We start from the raw sequence: 20,779 nt of genomic DNA, 5'->3' as shown, positions 1-20,779 counted from the left end.
ATGATGATGATGATGATATAATGTATGTACGTGTTTACCTCAATGTTCTGCCCAGGACAAATATTAATGGTATGTGACAAGATTGCACCTCTACATGGACTACACCTAACGAGAAGAAGCAAGAGATATCAAAGATACCAACAGGATAGACATTCGTGAAAAGGAACGAGGTCAAGAACATTAATATATAGGGTTTTTTTTTTAATAACTGGAAACGTTCTGTCTTGTCACGTGTTGAACTGATTCATACGTGTGCGGGTTTTTTTTATACAGGTTCTTGGGCTTTTCTGGAACTTCTGGAGAGGACCTTTCTGTAAATCCCAGAGCGACTGTTCGAGGGATCAGTGCTGTGTGAAGACAATTTCCTGGTTGAGATATGGACTCTATCAGAAAAGAAAGAAGGTATCAGCAAGTATGGCATCCTTTTACATCATTTTGTTAGGGAAAGATTGTTTTTGTTTTGGGTTTTTTTGGATGTCGCAGGCTATGTTCACGTTTCGCTAACAAATGACAATTTTATTGTTTTGACAGGGATTCATAAGTGTATGCCATCGCAACTGTGAAAATATCCACTTTGGTCTGTCTTGTGAAAATACAAATGGTTTTCTCGTTGAGATTTGTCAAAGTAGTCGTAGACGTTGCAGTCCTCCTAAAGGCTGTTTGGGTAGTACTTATCGTCATGGAGAGTGACTGCCATATGGCAGTTATTCATGGGTTTCACAGTAACGACCTTGTCAAAACTGAGTCTTGAGAAGAAATATAAGCTTGAATATGCAATGACTGAAACTTTGCAGTTACCTGGACCCTTATTCACGAAACATATGCGTTGTGTGGACACTGCGTGTGATTTGCGTCCGCACTAGGTAAGCGAAGCGTTGGTATTCACTAAACAAGACGCAAACCCACCTCTCATTGCGTGCCCGTTATCGTGTGCGTCACGGGGATTCTCTCTTTCGCAGCTTGTAAGATTGTGTTCATAATGTGGGGAAATGGGACTTGTAATGTAAATATGAATCATTATTTATGTTTTGGACCATTTCCAATACTTCTTCACAGGCGTTAACTATTTCATACTATTGTATGATTTAATGAAGTGCGTTTAGATCATGAGTACATTCAGTATCCAAAACATTTTGAAACACATTTACTTCTCAAACATAGGGCCTACTTAGGAACTCGGAAAAAGCAACATCTGTGATAATTGTTTATATTATTTTAAGTAGACTGTCCTGACTTTGCACCCATTGTAAGATGTTCCCGACTTATAAAGTAACATTTGCAATTAAAATAATATATTAAATATATTCTGTCGTGTGCTGTTTAAAGCTTTCTTTATTATTATTATTATTATTATTATTATTATTATTATTATTATTATTATTATTATTGTTATTATTAATTTTACTTCATAATTATATACGTTTTCGCACATTGGAAAGTAAAATCTAATTTGGGTTACTACAGATAGTATGACAACAAACATTGATATTCTTAGTTGCAATAATGCCGGTTACAACCAAACATATGTATTAAGGTCATTGTAAAGCTACCAACATATAGTGATTTTTAGTTGAGAGGTTGAAAATAAAAGTACATTTGCAAGAATGTTTACCCTAAATACGGGGTATCCTAGATACAACCTATACACAGATACACCATATAAAAGACATATGAAAAAAATAAATTAAATGACTTCATAAACAAGAAAAATTAAAACTAAATTAGTATAAATATGCCCTCATATAGAACACAAATAAATTTGCATATATAAGTATTAGTAAGTCATCAACTGAAGCCTATTTCCTACATAAAACTACACATTTAGTCACAATGTGCTATAAATATAAACCACCATGCTGTTATATATGGCCGCCATCTTGCCTAGGATCTGTGGGTCACTGGGTAACCAAATAAAAAAGCCAACAACACACGATCGGCAATTGCTAGGCTACATTCTGCAATGAAATGTATGTCATGATTGTATTGGCAATAAATACCACAACTGCGATGAAGGAACTAACTGTACGATTACAAATAATTCATTGATGAAGTAGGCTAAAAACTTTGTTTACTTCGATGTTCATCGATGTGACCTTCACCGTATAGTTGTATTCTTACTCCACTTACATAACTGTTGTAAATAGACATCATTTACTGATTAATTCCAATAACCCAATTAAAATACGCTAATAAAAATATAAATATGTACTTTAAACATTACTTTTACTATTTAAACACACACAGTGACCATATGGATGGCTAGATTTAACAAGACCTATATGTTTGCACTACAACTTCCGGTTCCGGTGTTCCTCGGCTGTTTTGGTTAACTATTCATAGAGGGTTTCTTGTAAGTATAAAATAAAGTAGTAAACTGCATTAAAAAATAAAAATTATATTAATATGTATTCTAACAAATGTGCCAAAGATGATGTCCCATTTTGGCGTGCGATCAATAGGCCGATTCTCCTTAATAGTATGTCCAAATAACGAGTTGACATATGCTTAAAATCACGTGTGTTGTCGATGTTCGTTGTCAGGCATGGTTTTTAGATGAGGTTTATAAAGTTAATAACAATTGTTATTTTAATACAACAGTTGAAATGTATAATAGATTTTCACACCTTCACGGATACTAGTACCCATTCAGTCTAAAAACTCCACAATGTATCAGATAAGAAACTGACTGTGGAACGCATTTAATTGCATCTGGCTAAGCTTAACTACGGTAGATTAATCTACTGATTAATACTCTTAATATATTAATACTCCGCAGGGAGTAGTTATTAAATGAATTGAGAAGACAAACTTGTGAGAGAATGACTTCTAAACGGTTAAATTAGTGCTGTTCAGTTACATTTCATTATTTCTAAAGAAGGCGACATGAGGAAAGGTGATTTAATTTTTTTTATGAAAACCTATAGAGCACATATCCATCAATTAGCTACAGACGGTGGTAATAAAAAAAAATATATAATAATAATAAAAATAAATAAATAAAATACAGATTGTAAAAGTTGCACCTGTATTAAGATAACTTATTTTTGCGTATTTTATTTTTTGGATTAAAAATTGAAGTCTCCCTGCTGTTAAAAACTTCGCCCTCTCTAAAGCTTGAGAGAGAAGTGACTTCGCTCTATGATTTTGACCTCGCGTGAGTCCTGGTTTATTATGGTGTTTAAAAAAAGGTTTTACTAACACCTAGTCTAAAAAAAAGTATGTGTTTTAATATCTTACACCATACACTGGTGGTGAAAGTAGTCCCTTAAATAAAATGGCTGATTTTTAACAAAGGGTACCATGTTTTAAATTGGTATTACTAATTTATGGATGGTATTTTAAAGATTTCATTGCTCAGCTGTTGTTGTTGGATCTACAGAGGACACTTGGATCACACTCAATCTTGTGTTTATTGTTCATGGTTACTGCCACCTCCGTATCTTACATTTGCTGGTAATTTTTGTCAATTTAATTCATTTTAATGCAAGTTGTTTTTAACACTTTACAATGACCTTAAGTTTTGCTTTAAAACATAAGAGTAGATACGTTCAGCTATATGCCTATAAAACAATTACAACCAAATAATTCCATTTACTAGTAGGAAAATTTTTGTGTGTTTTTGTTGTGTTGTTGTTGGGTTTTTTTTTTGACTAGTGGGATATTGAGTGTGTCGTAAGTGTCAAAGCAACAAAGACGGCTACCATGCTATTCAGCCACAAATTATTTGGCAAACCCCTCTTGGCATCCAGTACAAGACTCAAACATTATTATTCTTGAGTTAATTATGCAAAGATTATATGCGTGGGATCGATTAATTTATTGTTATTTAATACAAATAAATATGAAAATAACGAAATATTGTAGTTTCGACTTTGACATAGGACCTTAAAGCTACTACATTGTACACGTCAAAAATGCATTTAATATAAAACAATTTTTAATAATACTAAGCATCTAAGCAAGACACTGGAAGTGTATTTATTTCAAGGTTAAAGGCGCAGACTCTAGCTGCAGCTTGCGAAAGTTGACACTAAGTTTAGTTAATCTAAAAATCTGCAATAAATATTTGAATTTGGTTATAACAGTGAGAAGCTAAAGTCTGTGATTTTTAAACAGGGAAATACCGTCTAAAATAACTAGAGTTTGTCTCAATAACCATTACTTCTCAGACGAACGTTCGTTTTTAGAATTATGAAAAATGCATTTTGGGGTATTGCAATAACGCCTGATGACCAGAACCAAAAAGAAAGAAAAAGAAATGTTTTATTTAACGACGCACTCAACACATTGCATTTACGGTTATATGGCGTCAGACATATGGTTAAAGACCATATTGAGAGAGGAAACCCGCTGTCGCCACTTCATGGGCTACTCTTTTCGATTAGCGGCAAGGGATCTTTTATATTCACCATCCCATAGAATGGGTAGTACATACCACAGCCTTTGATATACCAGTCGTGGTGCACTGGCTGGAACGAGAAATAGCCCAATGGGCCCACAGACGGGGATCAATTCCAGACCGACCGCGCATCGAGCGAGCGCTGTACGTCCAGCCCCAACCAGAACCACTTCAGGTGTATGGCAATTAACATTCTAAATAATAGCATGCAAGTATTCCTAATTTAAATGATCAAAATCGGCTTTAATAGTAAAACATACGGCTAGTGTTTAAAAAGGGGTCTGCCACTTTAGAAATTATATATCGCTGTAATTAAAAATTATTTAAATATGATGAATAATGTTTTTCAAGTCCATTCCCACTGACGCATTTAAAAATATTTTCCCATTAATGTCCAGTGAGTACATCAATATCAATACCAATGTCAAATAAAGGTTACTCTTTGTTTATAATTGTGACGGAACATGCTCTTAAATTTGTTTTCGCCTGTGGCGATTTTAATTGTGTTAGAGGGCCGTGTGCAGTTTAATTGCACCTAACCAAGATGGGCAACTTGTTACGTAATACCTCCGCGCGACCGTACACATCCAGCCAGGTGCGGAGGCCATGTGGCGAGTAGTTACGTAATACCTCTGCGAGTGCGGTTTTTACAACCGTGATTGGCGACGATGGCGTCAGTAAGTCTGATGATCAGAGAGAAATAATACCGCTTGGGCGCGGTGGAAATATCAGATGATAGGGGGAGGTACTCCAGTCGATTTCTGATTTTATAATAAATAGCTAGTTTTTAGAGATATGGGGGAGAACGAAAAAGGAAGCTTCCCGGGAACGTAGTCCGTTAGGACTTGGTAAATATCATTTCTGCTCTGTTGTATAACCTTGATGTGATTGATGTGACTGTTAATATTTTAATACTGTATTATACCAATATTCTTTAGACAGTGTCTTCGGTCATCTGACGACGAAGCAAATCGTAGACTTTTGTTCTAACATTATACGAGTATTTGGTAATATAAAGCTTAGCCAGTCATCCTAGAAGACCTAGGTAAACTGTAGGTTATTGTCTTTATTGTGATAGGTACCAGTATTAATTCTGTGTTACAAGGTTACTGAATGAGTAGTTAAGGGTTAATTAAAAATTAACCAGTTAGGAATAGAGTGGTAATTCCTTTATTAATTAAGTTCTGGCAGCGTTTCTCAATTATCACACGTTACTGAACGAGTAGTAAGGGTTAATTAAAAATTAACCAGTTAGGAATAGAGTGGTAATTCCTTTATTAATTAACTTCTCCTAGAAGCGTTTCTCAATTATCACACGTGTGGGTGTTGTGTCACGGTGAAGTGATTCGCATATTGTGTAACCTAGACACCTAGAGATTAACTAATTAAGTGATCAGTTCTAGGTTGTTATTATTGTTGTTATTAATTAACTACTACGGCTGTACATTTGTCAGCGTAGGTTAATACAGATTCCAAAGTGTATTGTGTTTTGTTGTGTTTCTAGTGAACTAAACGTGCTATATTACATATACTTTATACAAGATCGTATCTCTGATCATACCTAGAGACGAGCCATACTAGGGTTTAACAGCCTGTTACAGAGAGATCTAATAGATATACAGATAGGAGAGATATTTTGATAATCGTGTTTTATTCAGTTACTGGAATTATAGAATCCCCGTGACAATAATAAACCCACGACCAAGTCAGTAAGAGGCTTCTAAAAAGGTTTTTTGTCTGTTTTGTTAGAAATGGGCATGCATGTTTAATGATGCTTACACGGTAAAGTGTACGATTACTGTAAGTACCCAAAGGACTTTGACGTCATTTTAAGGGTCATATAATGTCAATTGTGGCAAAATTATGGGTGTTTTTACTTTTGTTTTCCTCGTATTTAGAAGTGCGCAAACATTCCAGTGCTTAACACATGAATAAGATGCATTTATTTGTGTTTTGTATGGGACATATTATTGTATAGCATGTCAGCGATGTCTAACGCGGATTTTAATGTGGATGTTATACAATACTTCCACAAGGTACAAATACATTGTACAATACACGTTTTATAACAGGATTTCTAGTCTACACATACTAAATATTACTATTTCTTTTACTAGTCATCTGAAAGTTTTCAATATACTTTACAAAATTTCGATTTAGTATTGGCTGTGTGGAACAAATACTAATTTGCTTGAAATTATATTTATTAGTATTTGACCTAGCTGTTCTCTAGTCACGTTAAATTCAAAACATTCACGGGAAGCTTCTATTTCTGGCGGAATCTGATCTACTTTAAAATACCACGAACGATAAGCCACATATTTAACGATAATCTTACGATGCATATCTTTAACCGTAATCTTACGACGCACCTACTATTGTTGTGTTCGACATTCTCCATACTAGGTCAACATTTTGTCTTACAAGTATACTGGTTTTGTCTTCACTTTGACTTGTATCATTCATTCATGTATTTATTTATTTATTTATTTATTTATTTATATTCATTAATTCATTAAATATTTTTATCAATTTTTATGTGCAGATTGATGTTGCCTGTCAATTTACTGCCTAAAATCGTCCCCCGAATAGAATGCACTAACACATGTTGTAAACGTCGTGTCATGGTAGCCTGGTGTACACCGCGCGCGTACACACACACGTACACACACGTGCGCGCGCACGCACGCACACAAACACACACGTGCGTCATTCTTCACAATTGTTTTGCTCTATATATTAAGTCACAAACGCCAGCGATACAGTGAGATAAATGATTATTATAATGCCATAACTTAAAGCGGAAAAGATGTAGACTGGAATGTGCAAAATGAAAGTCTTAACACATGCTAATTTATTGCAAACATGACTTAATTTACGTCACTGGACGACCTCTGTTCAGACGGTAGTAATATCCTGTTGTTTGTGGTCAGATTTCTGATTTATTAAAACTGTTTTGAAGGTTTAATGGGATGGGCGAAGATGCTATATATACACACATGTTATTGTTTTAATTCACATTCTTGTTGTGTATTATAACATACAGTTGGGACAGTTTAATAAACATGGCAAAAATACATGTAACACTTTTGCTACTGATTATCGGTCCAGCATCGGTAAGTTATAAAATGCGCCTCTGGCTATAAAATTAAATTGCATTGGTGTTATAAATGGAAGAATTTAGCCTTATTACCAAACGATATTTTACGTTGTATGTACATTTAGTTGAATGTGTTTTGATCTTTGTTATACTTAAAAAACAAAATGTGACAGTATCTTACATATTGCTAGTTGGATGTTGACTTTTCTTTTTTATTTATTGTCCCCAGTAACAAAAGCAATGTCAAGGTTGGGGGCCTCGAATCATTACTGTACAATTGTATGCTGCATACAATTTTTACACCGCCAACCGCACCAAAAATAAATAAATAAATTAATTAATTAAAAAGAAAAAAGAAAGAAAAAAGAGAAACAAGATCATTCTGGGGATCAGAGAGAAGAGAAAGAATAACAAGTGAAGAAAGAAGAGAAGAAGGCAAAGGACGTGTTTGTATTCTCTCACTTTGCAGTGTGATCATAACTAAAACATCCATTTCTAAAATACCTTTACATGATATAAGAATTCTTTTCTTCTTTTTTTTCTATTTAAAAAGATTCAATCATGGTTTCAATTTTTCGGTGAATTCTTTATAATCACATTTGTTTAGCTGGATGATGATGATGATCGTGATGGTATGATGATTACTGTTATTATTATTATATGATGATGATGACGACAATGATTTGGATGAAAATCATATGACGACGATGATGGTTATATGATGATGATATGATGATGATTATTATTATTGTTATTATTATATGATGGTGATGAAGATGATGATGGTTATATGATGATGGATAGTGATGATGATGATGATGATGGTGATGATGGTGATGATATAATATATGTACGTGTTTACCTGCATGTCCTGCCCAGGACAAAGGTTAATGGCATGTGACAAGATTTTCACTCTACTTCCACATGGGCTGTAATTACCGAGAAGAAGCAAGAGATATCAAAGATGTAAATGAACACAGGATAGAAATATTCATAAAAAGGAACGAGATCAATGACATATGGGTGGTTTGTTTTTAAATATCTGGAAGCGTTTTCTTGTCATGTGTTGAACGGTTTCATACCAGTTCCTTTTTGCAGGTTCTTGGCTTTTTCTGGAACTCCTGGAAAGGAAATATCTGTAGATCTCAGAGCGACTGTTCGAGGGATCAGTGCTGTGTGAGCAGACTTTCATGGTTGAAATATGGAATCTGTCAGAAAAGAAAGAGGGTAGAAGCAAGTATGACATCTTTTTTACATTTTATTTTTAGGGAAATAGTTATTTTTATTACCTTTTGATATAGTAGGATATGCTCACGTTTTACTAACAAATGGCATCATCACTGTTTTGACAGGGATTCATAAGTGTATGCCATCACAAGTGTCAACATATCACTTTGATCTGTCATGTGAAATAAGGAGTTTTTTCTGCTTGAGATTTGTCAAAGTAGTCGTATACGTGGCAGTCCTCCTAAAGGCTGTTTGGGTAGTACTTATCGTCATGGAGAGTGACTGCCCTCCTATATACAAACCATATGACAGTTATTCATGGGTTTAAGTCACGACCTTGTCATAACTGAGTCTTGAAAAGAAATACATGAGCTTGAATATCCTAATGATAAATTCATTACTAAAAGGTTTTGGTTACATAGTCCATTATGAAAAAAATACAAAGACATTTAATGTATTAAAACTGTACTGGAAACTTATTATCATCAATTATGTTCTTCTAATGTTAATTATCTTAACACTTGCAAAAGATGTGCTATGCAATATATAGAAAAAACAGAGGGTAACCTTTCTTAACGAATTAACGGGCATCATAGCAGCATTCATTTATATCACTGCAAATCTACTACATTAATATCCACTTTAATACCAATTGTCATTCTATATCAAACTTGTCTTTACTCCAATTGAACAGATATTTAGCAATGATAAACATCACTGCCTAGCAAGGAAAATAGTTTGGATACACGACAAAGTTTTATTTAATGTAAATGTATCTTCATCACTTAAAAACATTTAAAATATACAATATAGTACATAGAAATTAATTTGTATTTTTGTACATTGAAACATTCTTTGATATACAGTGTTAGAGAAATACATTTATGCATATTAATTGTTATTTTTTCTAGTTCAAATGTGACTTTGTTCTTTAACATTTCAATATGTTTAGTTTTGTGGTCTAATGTCTGTTCTCACGGCAATTGTTCTATACATTAACATGCTAATTTTCTACTACAGATCCTGAAAAAAAGGAGAAAAAATTATATATATATATATATATATATATATATATATATATATATATATATATATATATATATGTGTGTGTGTGTGGGGGGGTGTATGTATGTGTGTGTGTAGTGTGTGTGTGTGTGTATACACACAAATACACACACATACACACACACATATATATATATATATATATATATATATATATATATATATATATATATATATATATATATATATATATATATATATATATATATATATGTTATAGGATAAATATATATAACTTTTTTTAAAAAGCTGAAATATATCTACCTGACCATTCGTTAGATGGCCATTTTCAAATAATTATAATTGAACAACCCCTGATACTTGGTTCAAAAGACGAAACAGACCTCTTGAAACTTGAATGAGAAGACTACTGGATTCGTGCATTACAGACAAAACAGCTATTTGGAATCAATGTTGAATCTGGTAAAGCTGTAGAAAGAGATAAAATAATTTTTCCAATAATTTACAGTCGACGTAGCGTTGATTTTGGTAAACTTATGAAGGAGGAGTTTTTAAATCTGCAAACTGTTGTGAAAAGCGCTATTACAGCACGTCCGGTTATTGCATACAGAAAAAATCCAAGTCTCCACGCGACTACCCGCCGCCTAAGCCTGCGTCTAAGCCTCTAAACCAGTCCATTTTTCAGCGGTTGGTTTGTTTGTTATCCCTTTTCCTAACAATCTTCTAAAAACAAATGCATCGTGTTCGGCTGATAAACAAAACATAGTACTAGCCAAATAAATTTAAAACAAGACTGACCGAAAAACAGTTATATTTTGTATATCACAACGGTCAATTTAAAATCAATTTTTTTTTTTTTTAAACTTCCTGAGCCAGTGCGCTCATTCATTCTTTTATATATATATATATATATATATATATATAGATAGATAGATAGATAGATAGATAGATAGATAGATAGATAGATATTTATTTATTGATCTCTTCCATGGAATACTGTAACATGTAATGTCAATGTAAAGGCTTGTCGTGCCAGTGTAAGGCCTCGTTTGTGCAATAAATCGATAGCTTACTTGAATTTGATGCATGAATCAAACTCTAAACCTTTCTAATTGCAAAAGAAACATTTCAGTATATACAATGTTATTGCGCATATTACACTTTGCTATTATCGCTGAAACATATTCATGCACAAAACATAACAATAATGGGAGAAGAATGCCCCTTAAAACAGTTCCAATTCGTGTTTTGTTTTGTTTTGTTTTGTCTTTAGTTTAGTTTAGTTTTTGTCTGTTTCTTCGTTCTCTTTTTTGTCTTGTCTTTTCGTGTTTTTTCTTGTTAGTTGTTTGTCTTGTCCTGTCTTATTTTATTTAGTTTTTGGTTATTTTAAATTAAAAATTAATAACTGATAATAAATCATAACTTCATAGGTTGCCACAACCCACGAAAAACGGGTTTCCACCACGTGTGGTGTCCTGGACCTGCTGGTATAATTCATCCTGACCTCTGTCCGTGTGGGTGTGGAGACTTCTGTGCCATGGGTCCTAATCCAAAACGTGATTCACATGGAGGATATATTGGTAAACGTTTCACATGTTTTTCAAATTGAGGGATGCGACAATTTCACAACAGCATTTATAATGTGATCATTTTATTAAGATTGTTTTATATTAAATGCATTAAATAAAATTAAGCGAAGTCCATTACAGTAACACGGAATGATGTCAATATCATATTCGAGGTCGTCGCAAGCCTGCGGCTATTATAGAAACTCCAGTGACATCAGAAGTGTGCTATAACAGTTTTCAATGCCCAGTATTTAGAGTTAAAGTGGGAAAATACGATATTTATATGACCGTTTATTGTACACTATGTGGGTAATAAATTGGTTTATACCCCTCGCTATCGCTCGAGGAATAATACATTCCCATAAATTCTGTATGGCATTGCCGCTCCTGCAATAATCTATATTCATTACCCACAATAAACGGTTACATAAATGTATTTTTCACTCTATCGTTATGGCATGTGCTATAATAATACATTAAAAACTGTTATAACACATGTCTGACGTCACTACAGTTACTAGTAGATGCAAGATTGCGACGGTCGCGGCTATGATATTGCCATTAGTTGGCGTCACTGCAACCACTGTTTCTATTAGCCGGTGACCAATTAAAGCAGTCAAAAAGGTATACTAGTAGATTATGACGATTGACGCATGTGACGTCACATCCATAGATACATTACAAAATCGCTCATTTGTGTTCTAGGTCATTGTACAATGTAGCTGATATAACAGATATAATAGCTTTACCCTGTTTACCTATTTAACATTTTGTTTGGCAGTCGGAAGGAAAAAAAATCATTTACGTACTAAATTATAGCAGGGAAAAGTCCATATTAAGCTCTTACGTGAATTACGGTGACCAGAAATGCATTTAAAATAAAAGAATACTAAATATCTAAAGAAGACATTAAAGTATAATTATTGCAAGGTTAAATATTATATAAGGCTGTTTTGGGAGACCATGTGTGACAATGCTATACCTCAGGACTTGTTAGTATCAACTAAATTTATATTGTTATATTTATTTTCAGGAACCTGTGCGTTTGGATAAAGACAGAGCAAGGATGCTTGCTGTTTAACGAGAAATCGTCATGCTTGTAAATACATTTTGTAATAGAATGTTTCTTCTGTTTTATCTTTTGTTCGCAGACCAGTATAAGCTAGCCATGACCTTGTTTTGATCTCTGTATATTAGTGTGAGACCTAGTAGTACGCTTGTTCCAAATCAAATTATCTCCTATTGAACTAGTATTCCTGGATCTACATTATATGTTAAAGGGACATTCCTGAGTTTGCTCCATTGTAAGATGTTTCCCACTAATAAAATATTTCTACGAATAAACTTACATATTAAATATATTTTCTTGTTTAGAATATCAGTGTCTGTATATCCAATGTGTTTCTGGTCGTCTTAATATTTCTAAGAAGCCCAAACTGGATTTTATCTTCAAATAATTTCGTACGTACGAAAAAACTATATTTTGGGAAATAAAGGGAAATTTAACCTAGTACAAATATTAGAACGATCAAAAAACGTTTAATATACAGCCACTAATATTTTATGCAGAAAAATATATTTGATATGTAATTACAATCGTTAAAAAGTCTCTCTTAGTCGATAACATCTTTAAAATGGCAGCAAACTCAGGAATGTCCCTTTGAAACGATAAGTAAGTCACCTCTTTTCTATGTAATTTCCATGCAAGGAAATTACTATAGCACTGTTCAATTGTTTAGACCCTAAGTTTTTGGCAAATGTTACGTTTAATTCCTTTTCAATACTTATTTTCTTTACATACGTGTTAAAACAAACCCAAACCCCGACGTATGTAATATACAATTAATCATCTAAAATGCACGAAAAAAGGTTGACTTATTTCCATTTTACAAAATTCTCTGTATGTTTTGATAACATTATTGGGGATAAAAGACTGTAAAGTAACTATACGATAGGTTGATACATTATGACTGTCATGTTGTATGTCCATGAATAATAATATATAATATTTATTATTTACTAACGCACGGGCAAGTGTTCAGGTAAAGGCCACGTTCCCTTTTAGTGAGGGGGGTTGGCCCTCTGCCCAACCCCACACCCGTAGGTGTATTTTATATGGTTTTATATTGACTGTCCTTGTTTTGTAATACATGTTTATATTTGTTCAATTGATAGGTTGTTTGATAGTGACTGATAATGAATGTCATGGGAATAAATTGTTTTTAGTGTTAAAGAGTTAATAAATGCATTAAACATTATATACTTGATGGGTAGAGAGAAGCAACTTAATCACTCAACGAACTCATTTCGTCATCTTCGTGAACGGAGACTATCACAGGTGGTATTTTATTTCTTATAAAAATATTTTACTTTCTGAAATCTTCTTCTATCTTTATTACATGTCAGCGAAGTTTTAGGTGTGACAGAATTCAAACCAAATGGTTATTTTACAATCATTTTGACGAGCAATGTCCCCTTTTACTTGACTCCAAATCAGTTCTATTGGATTCAGTTCCGAATGTCTTGGCAGCAGTCTTAGGTATAAGTGTCCATGGCGTTCGGCAATATCATCAGTAACAAACTGCGTTGCACATTTGTTACTTTTCACAAGATCATAAAGAACTGGTTTTGTCATGTTATTCTCGTTTCTTGGTTCGTAGCCACGACTGTATGTCGTCCTTCTTGGCGTTAAATGTAGGACAGCGTGTTATATCAGTTATTGTGTTATGATAGCTTGTATTATCCATGACGATGAAAGAAGGCTATGGTAAAGAAGGCATAAGTTTTTCTTCAAACCATTTAATAACATTTTTATGATTCATCTCACCATGATAGTATCCGTTTGGGGTTTTTGTGGGGTTTTTTTTAGCTTCAAATACCAAGTCGCAACCATCTATTAGTCCATATTTATCACAGCCAGCATGACAGATAATAATAATTCTCCCTGCCCAGTCATCGAACAGAGTTTAGGAACTCGATGCGTAGCGTCTAATTTAGGCAGGTGATTGGTGGTGCCTGTACCCGGGTGGATATCTGTCCAGTGCTGGGATGTTGTATGGTTAACGTTCACCCACGTCTCATCTTGATATACTATTAAATACCCTGGTTCTCGTAAACTGGATACTTCATGGAGATAGGAGAGTCTCCTGTCTGATATATTGAAGTCCTCAAAAATCACTTTCCCAGTTGTAAAAATATGTTGATATTAAAAATCGAGGTCGTGAAGTGTTCTACGTAATGTTGATATCGATATGTTGATTCCGCATTCCTCCCTCAAAGTCAAATTAATCTTATATAATGTAGGTAATTCGACATCTCTATAAAATTGGTATACACGTCGTCTAATAACATCTTTATCAAACAAATCGATGAGTTTTCGGTCAGGTTCTTTCACAATGCACTCTGTGCTCGGATTGGTAGCGTTTAGGTTTTTATGCTTCTTTTCACTGTTGAAACTGAAACTTTAAGTGCAGCGGCAACTCGTTTGACAATTCGATAAGCGGCATATCTAGGTCTACCACGCTGACATTTGTCTTCAAAATAATCAAAAACGTTCTGAATACAAAATTTTACATCAGGTGAAATGTTTTTCGATTTTCCCATATTTCACTCAAATAACAATAATGTATTGAATGTCCAGTTTCTGTGAACTTATATACCATTCTATATTGTATTTCATGTGGTTTATACAAAGCTACAACAGCTCGTGCCATCATAGATTATACTTCGAAAATAATATGTTATTGACCTTCGACTTGATATGTACAAGCAATGTTATCGTATTTTGGACAATCAGGGCCGTGTCTAGGGGATGAGCAATTGATGGAACCCCCGAAAACGTCTGAACAATAGCGTTTTGGTTTACAAAATTGCTTTGAGCATTACAAAAGTACACCTCCTCACCCCCACCCCCACCCAAGCACCACCATAAATACGATAGATTTGACCACAAGGGATCCCGATTAAAACATAAAAGTGTGCAAAAGGGAGGGCCTACCAGACCTAACACTGTGAACTCTGTAATACCCTGACCTTGTGTAAGCTGATTTTTGTTTGTTACTACACCCCAGTTATGTTAGGTTAGGTATGGTATATAAATATACAATTTATAAAATAATATTCAAATAGATAATGTATTGGCAAAATGTATTCAATATACTGCATGTACATGGAATGTTTACATGTATTTTTACTTATATGTTTAAAGAAAAGGTTAGACAAAGCTGGTACACATTTTACATTCCAAAACATTCATAACCTTGATTCAGTGAAACAAGCTATAATGACCTTCACGTAGCCTCGTATCCTAATCGTTTGTTATACAAATAGCCTTAGTTATTTATATGCGAAAGAACCTGCATTCAAAACAGAAAGAGGTTTTTGTAAAATGGAAATAAGGCAACTTCGTTCATTTTAGATGATAAATTGTATATAAAACTGTCGGAGTTTGGGTTTGTTTTCATGCAAATGTAAAGAAAACAAGGACTGAATAGGAATTAAACGTAACATTTGAAAACAAAAGTCTCAACAATTGAACAGCACTACAGTTCTGTTCGACACTTTCATACCAGTTGAGTTACGAGTACTGCAACATATTTATTTATTTATTTTATATTTATTTTATGTTTATTTATTTATGTATTTATTTTAAATTTAATTATTATTTATTTATTTATTTTATATTTATTTATTTATTTATTTATTTATTTATTATTTGTTATTATTATTTAATTAATCAATTTATTTAGTTAGTTAGTTTACATGTAGAGTAGAGCTTTTTTGTTTAGTTCAAATTCTAAAACTATTATTAAGAAGGAATGCACTAATTCTTTATTATAGCGTCATGTGGTCATTTTGATGTATAAAGCGACAATTCAATCTGTTATGGGTTTGAGTTCCCTGTCAACACACAAAGCATTTGTATGTGTTATTGGACTGTGGTGTAATTGTAAAATTCGTTGTGGCTTGTTCTTTGTTGTTGGCAGCTGGAGATAACTCGTGATGTCATGAAAAAGGGTATTTCTTTGAGATCATCCAATGATATCTAAAAGATGGGCTTTCTCTGCCGCACTCGATGGTTCCAAGGACCATGTGCCCAAACATCCAGTGCTTGGCAAATAAATAAGATGCATTCATTTGTGTTTTGTGAAGTACATATTATTTTTTATTACTGATTTTTTTTATTCGGAGCTTCAAATACATTTTCTGCTAAAACACACAGTTATTAATTAATACAAGACGATATGTATAGGTACATATTATTGTATATCATGTCAGTGGTGTCTAATGTAGACTTTAATGTGGATGTTATATAACGCTTCCATAACGTACAAATACATTGTCAAAATACAAGTTTATTAGTTCTTATTTATTATTTACTTTATTAGCCATCGATCAAAATATCTTATACATCTACCAATATGTTTGTTCATTAATTGCCACACCCGACGTGTTCTGGTATTAAAGCGAAAAAAAATGTATTTACGTTTTTATTAGTACATTTACAGACTATATTTGAAGAAAATTTTATATACAATAGTGTAAAAGACGAAAACCTCTACTCATAACTGGGTAGTTAAGAACTCTACTAACCTGAAGTACATTGGGGATTATTTATTGTTATGGTATGTACCATCCTGTGTAGGTTGGTACATATATCAAAAAAACCTTGTTGCTAATCGAAAATAATAGCCAATGGCTTAGCGTCGGCGTATTTCCCATTTTAATATCTGTATAGTTCTTAGACATATGTGCTAAAAAAGTTCATCGTTAAATAACAGATTTCTTCCATCCTTCCTTCTTAAATTGTTAAACTAACATTCTTTACCATTGTGTCCACATTTGCATATATATTACTTTTTTAGATTGATATTTGCTTGTTTTGAAGGTTATCTGCCTATACTTGGACAACCCAACAGGCAATATCTGTAAGTCTCAAAGCGACTGTTTAAGGGACCAGTGTTGTGTGAACTCTCAGCCAGGGGCGACACGTGGAGTATGTGAGAACAGGAAATGAAATAATAAAAAACACTTTTTAAAGTGACATACCCTAGTTTTTAAATACTATAGCGTATAGTTTTACTGTTAAAGCCGTTTTTGATACTTAAAGGAATGTTTAAGCAAGGCGTTTGGACTGGTATGCATATTCAACGATATATAATGCACATTATTGCTTAATGTCAGCAAGTATAATTTCATATTTAATTAATAAAACGGTAAAATGTGACGGCTATTATATAACGGGCGCAGCCATTTTGTACCACGAGCCGGTGGTTACATAATAATTAACGTGTCAAATCAGGAATTAGTCTTAGAATTGTAGAAACAAGCGTAACTGATTTTTGCGGTTGCATCGCAATCTTCTGTAATAATATCCATCCCAGTAAACCAGCAACAATTGTACAATGTTTTCTCCATGCATTAACCTATATACTGAAACAACCCACGGAGTGTTTTCTTACCCGTGATTCCTGATTGGTAACTAGACGAACCAATTAATTACCGCTGTCTAAACACAAAATAACATACCGGTATTGTGTAATAACCTGTCGCCCCTAAAATGGTAATGGACATGGTTTGTTACGGTAAAGGATCTGTAAAACTATTGATTAAGTAGACTTTCCCATCTAAAATCACAGAACTGACCAATTACGTAGTCCCAAAGAAAAGAAAATTATCACTTGGGTATTGTGGGTTGTCGTTTTTGCTCCAACGTAGCACACTAATAGGTCTAATAGTGTACATTTTTCTTTGGATTATTTAACAGAGAAAAATACTATAACCCCATTTCGCTCCGTTAATGCAAATATATTTAGTTAAATAGTTTATTATATTATCACGTTATTTATTTTGTTTTACAAGTCATGCTGATCAAAGCCCATTGTCGTAAATTACTGCTTTTATTTACACTTTGCATACAGAAGTTGGTCGAAGCTGACGTTACATCACCCCAAGCTAGATTACTAACGGATGCATCGACATGAAAAAGGAACTGGCTGCTGGAATAATCACGTCTTTTTTATTAACTCTAAAATTACGCGTTTTTCATTTGTTAAAGTGTCACTATGTGTTGGTCGTCCGGGTATGCATATTTCCAACACATAAGGCTCATGGCTGAGTTTACTCTCCGTTTAAAAGCAAACATTACTTGCGTTATTTGTTTATATTATCTATTTCCATACATCCGAAGTGTTTCTGGTTACATGTATCCTGGTATTTAAAACAAAATGCACCTATGTCCTAGAAATAAAGGTTATGGAGAAAAGCCTTTTCTATCTTTTAAGCGTATTTCCCCGTTTCATCGACACAGACTGTTGTAACTTTGACCAAATGTGTTACACAGACATATATTAACCAAACTTAATGTCAATTTACAAAGGTTCAAACAAGCCACTTTAATACTCTGAAGCATATCAACGTATGATGGTATATTTCCAGATTGTGATTAAAATCGTTCATCATAAATTTAAAAGAATTCTGTATTTAGTGGCCGAGTGCAACAAGGCAGGCTTTTTGTTTTTCTCTTTTCTCACATTTCAAATATTGTTGTTCATTTGAAAATAATATTATGTTTCTGAATAATCTTAGAGCAACCATATGCTCTAAATATTTATTTTTCTTGATATCATAAAATAAATGATGTTAAAAATCGTATGCATCTAGTATTAACATGAAAGTTTTATTGGGATTTTTTAATGTGGTTTTATAATTAGTGTTATTATTCACCAGGCTGTCACAACCCCAAACGCACTGGATTCCACCACGTGTGGTGTCCTGGACCTGCTGGTATAATTCAACCTGACCTCTGTCCGTGTGGATGTGGAGATTTCTGTGCCATGGGTCCTAATCCAAGACGTGATTCACATGGAGGATATATTAGTAAACGTTTTACATCTGTTTTTCAAATTGAGAAATGCGACAATTTCATAACAGCATTTATAATGTGATCATGTTTATAAGATTGTTTTATACTAAATGCATTTAATAAGGTTAAATTCAGCGAGGTCCATTACAGTAACGCGGAATGATGTCAATATCATAGTCGAGATAGTCGCAAACCTGCAGCTACTATGGTAAATCCAGTGACGTCAGAAGTGTGCTTAACAGTTTTCGATGTATTATCATAGCCCAGTCTTTAAAGATAAAGTGGGGAAATACGATATTTATGTAACCGTTTATTGTAGACCATATGGGAAATAAATTGTTTTATACCCCTCGCTATCGATCGGGTAATAATCAATTCCCATAAATTGTGTACGGCATTCCTGCTCATGCAATACTATATATATATATATATATATATATATATGTATATATATATATATACACGTGTGTGTGTGTGTGAGTGAGCGAGTGAGCGAGTGAGCGAGTGAGTGAGTGTGTGTGTGTGTGTGTGTGTGTGTGTGTGTGTGTGTGTTTATTTATTATTACCCAAATAGTCTACAATAAACGGCTACATAAATGTTGTATTTTTGCCACTCTATCGTTATGGCATGGGCTATAATAATACATCAAAAACTGTTATAATATACTTCTGACGTCATTATAATTACTAGTAGCTGCAATTAAGGCAAAGTCAAAAACGTATACTAGCAGATTATGACTTTTGACGCATGCGACGTCACATCCATAGATGCATTACAAAATCGCTCATTTGTTTTCTAGATCATTGTACAATGTAGCTGATATAACAGACATAATAGCTGTACTCCGTTTACCTATTTAACATTTTGTTTGGCAGTCGGACGAAAATAATAATTTAATAAGTATCTAAAGAAGACATTGGACACATTATAATTATTGCAAAGTTAAATAGTATATAAGTCTGTATTGGGAGACAATGTGTGACAATGCTATACCTCAGGACTTGTCAGTATCAACTAAATTTATATTGTTATAATTATTTACAGGAATCTGTGCGTTTGGTTAAAGACAGAGCAAAGATGTTTGTTGCTTTAGGAGAAATCGTTGTGATTGTATTATATGTGCAAATAAATGTTGTAATAGAATGTTTCTTCATTTTTATCTTTTGTTCGCAGACCGGTATAAGATAATCATTGATCTCTTTATATTAGTGTGAGACCTAGTGGTAATCTGGTTCCAAATCAGATTCTCTCCTATTCGACTACTATTCCTGGATCTACATTATATGTTAAAACGATAAGTACGTCACTTGTTTACAATATAATTTTCAATGCGAGTAAATGACTAGTTCGGTGTGGCATGTTCATACCAATTCAGTTGGGGACATTTTACTATCTACACATATTTATTTATTTATTCCTTTTATTTTTTTATTTTTTTATTTGTTTTATGTTTATTTATTTACAATTCATTTACTATGAACTTAATTATTCATTATTTATTATTTTTCAAATCTATTTCTTTATTTACTATTATTTTACTATCAAATTAATTAATTATTTATTTATTTATCATATAACCTACTGATGATATCCA

The 20,779-nt window shown here is 33.3% G+C and overlaps 1 protein-coding gene across 5 annotated transcripts; it reads left to right on the top strand.

The window, feature by feature from the left end:
- The first annotated feature begins 290 nt into the window (after positions 1-290).
- Positions 291-20,328, top strand: LOC121371461. Of its 5 annotated transcripts, none has more exons than XM_041497366.1 (5): positions 7,384-7,515; positions 8,598-8,736; positions 11,183-11,332; positions 12,354-12,419; positions 19,049-20,328. In XM_041497366.1, the coding sequence occupies exons 1-4, from the start codon at positions 7,465-7,467 to the stop codon at positions 12,371-12,373; spliced, it is 360 nt and encodes a 119-aa protein (XP_041353300.1). In that variant the 5' UTR covers positions 7,384-7,464; the 3' UTR covers positions 12,374-12,419; positions 19,049-20,328. The 5 variants fall into 5 exon arrangements, with proteins under 5 accessions (XP_041353305.1, XP_041353300.1, XP_041353301.1 ...); XM_041497367.1 differs by lacking the exon at positions 19,049-20,328 and adding an exon at positions 17,208-17,363; XM_041497370.1 differs by lacking the exon at positions 19,049-20,328 and adding an exon at positions 16,306-17,178.
- Positions 20,329-20,779: the final 451 nt, after the last annotated feature.

Source organism: Gigantopelta aegis, chromosome 4 (assembly GCF_016097555.1).
Source record: "Gigantopelta aegis isolate Gae_Host chromosome 4, Gae_host_genome, whole genome shotgun sequence".
In the NCBI taxonomy this organism is placed as follows: Eukaryota; Metazoa; Mollusca; class Gastropoda; order Neomphalida; family Peltospiridae; genus Gigantopelta; species Gigantopelta aegis.
This window is presented reverse-complemented; position numbering and strand designations above follow the sequence as displayed.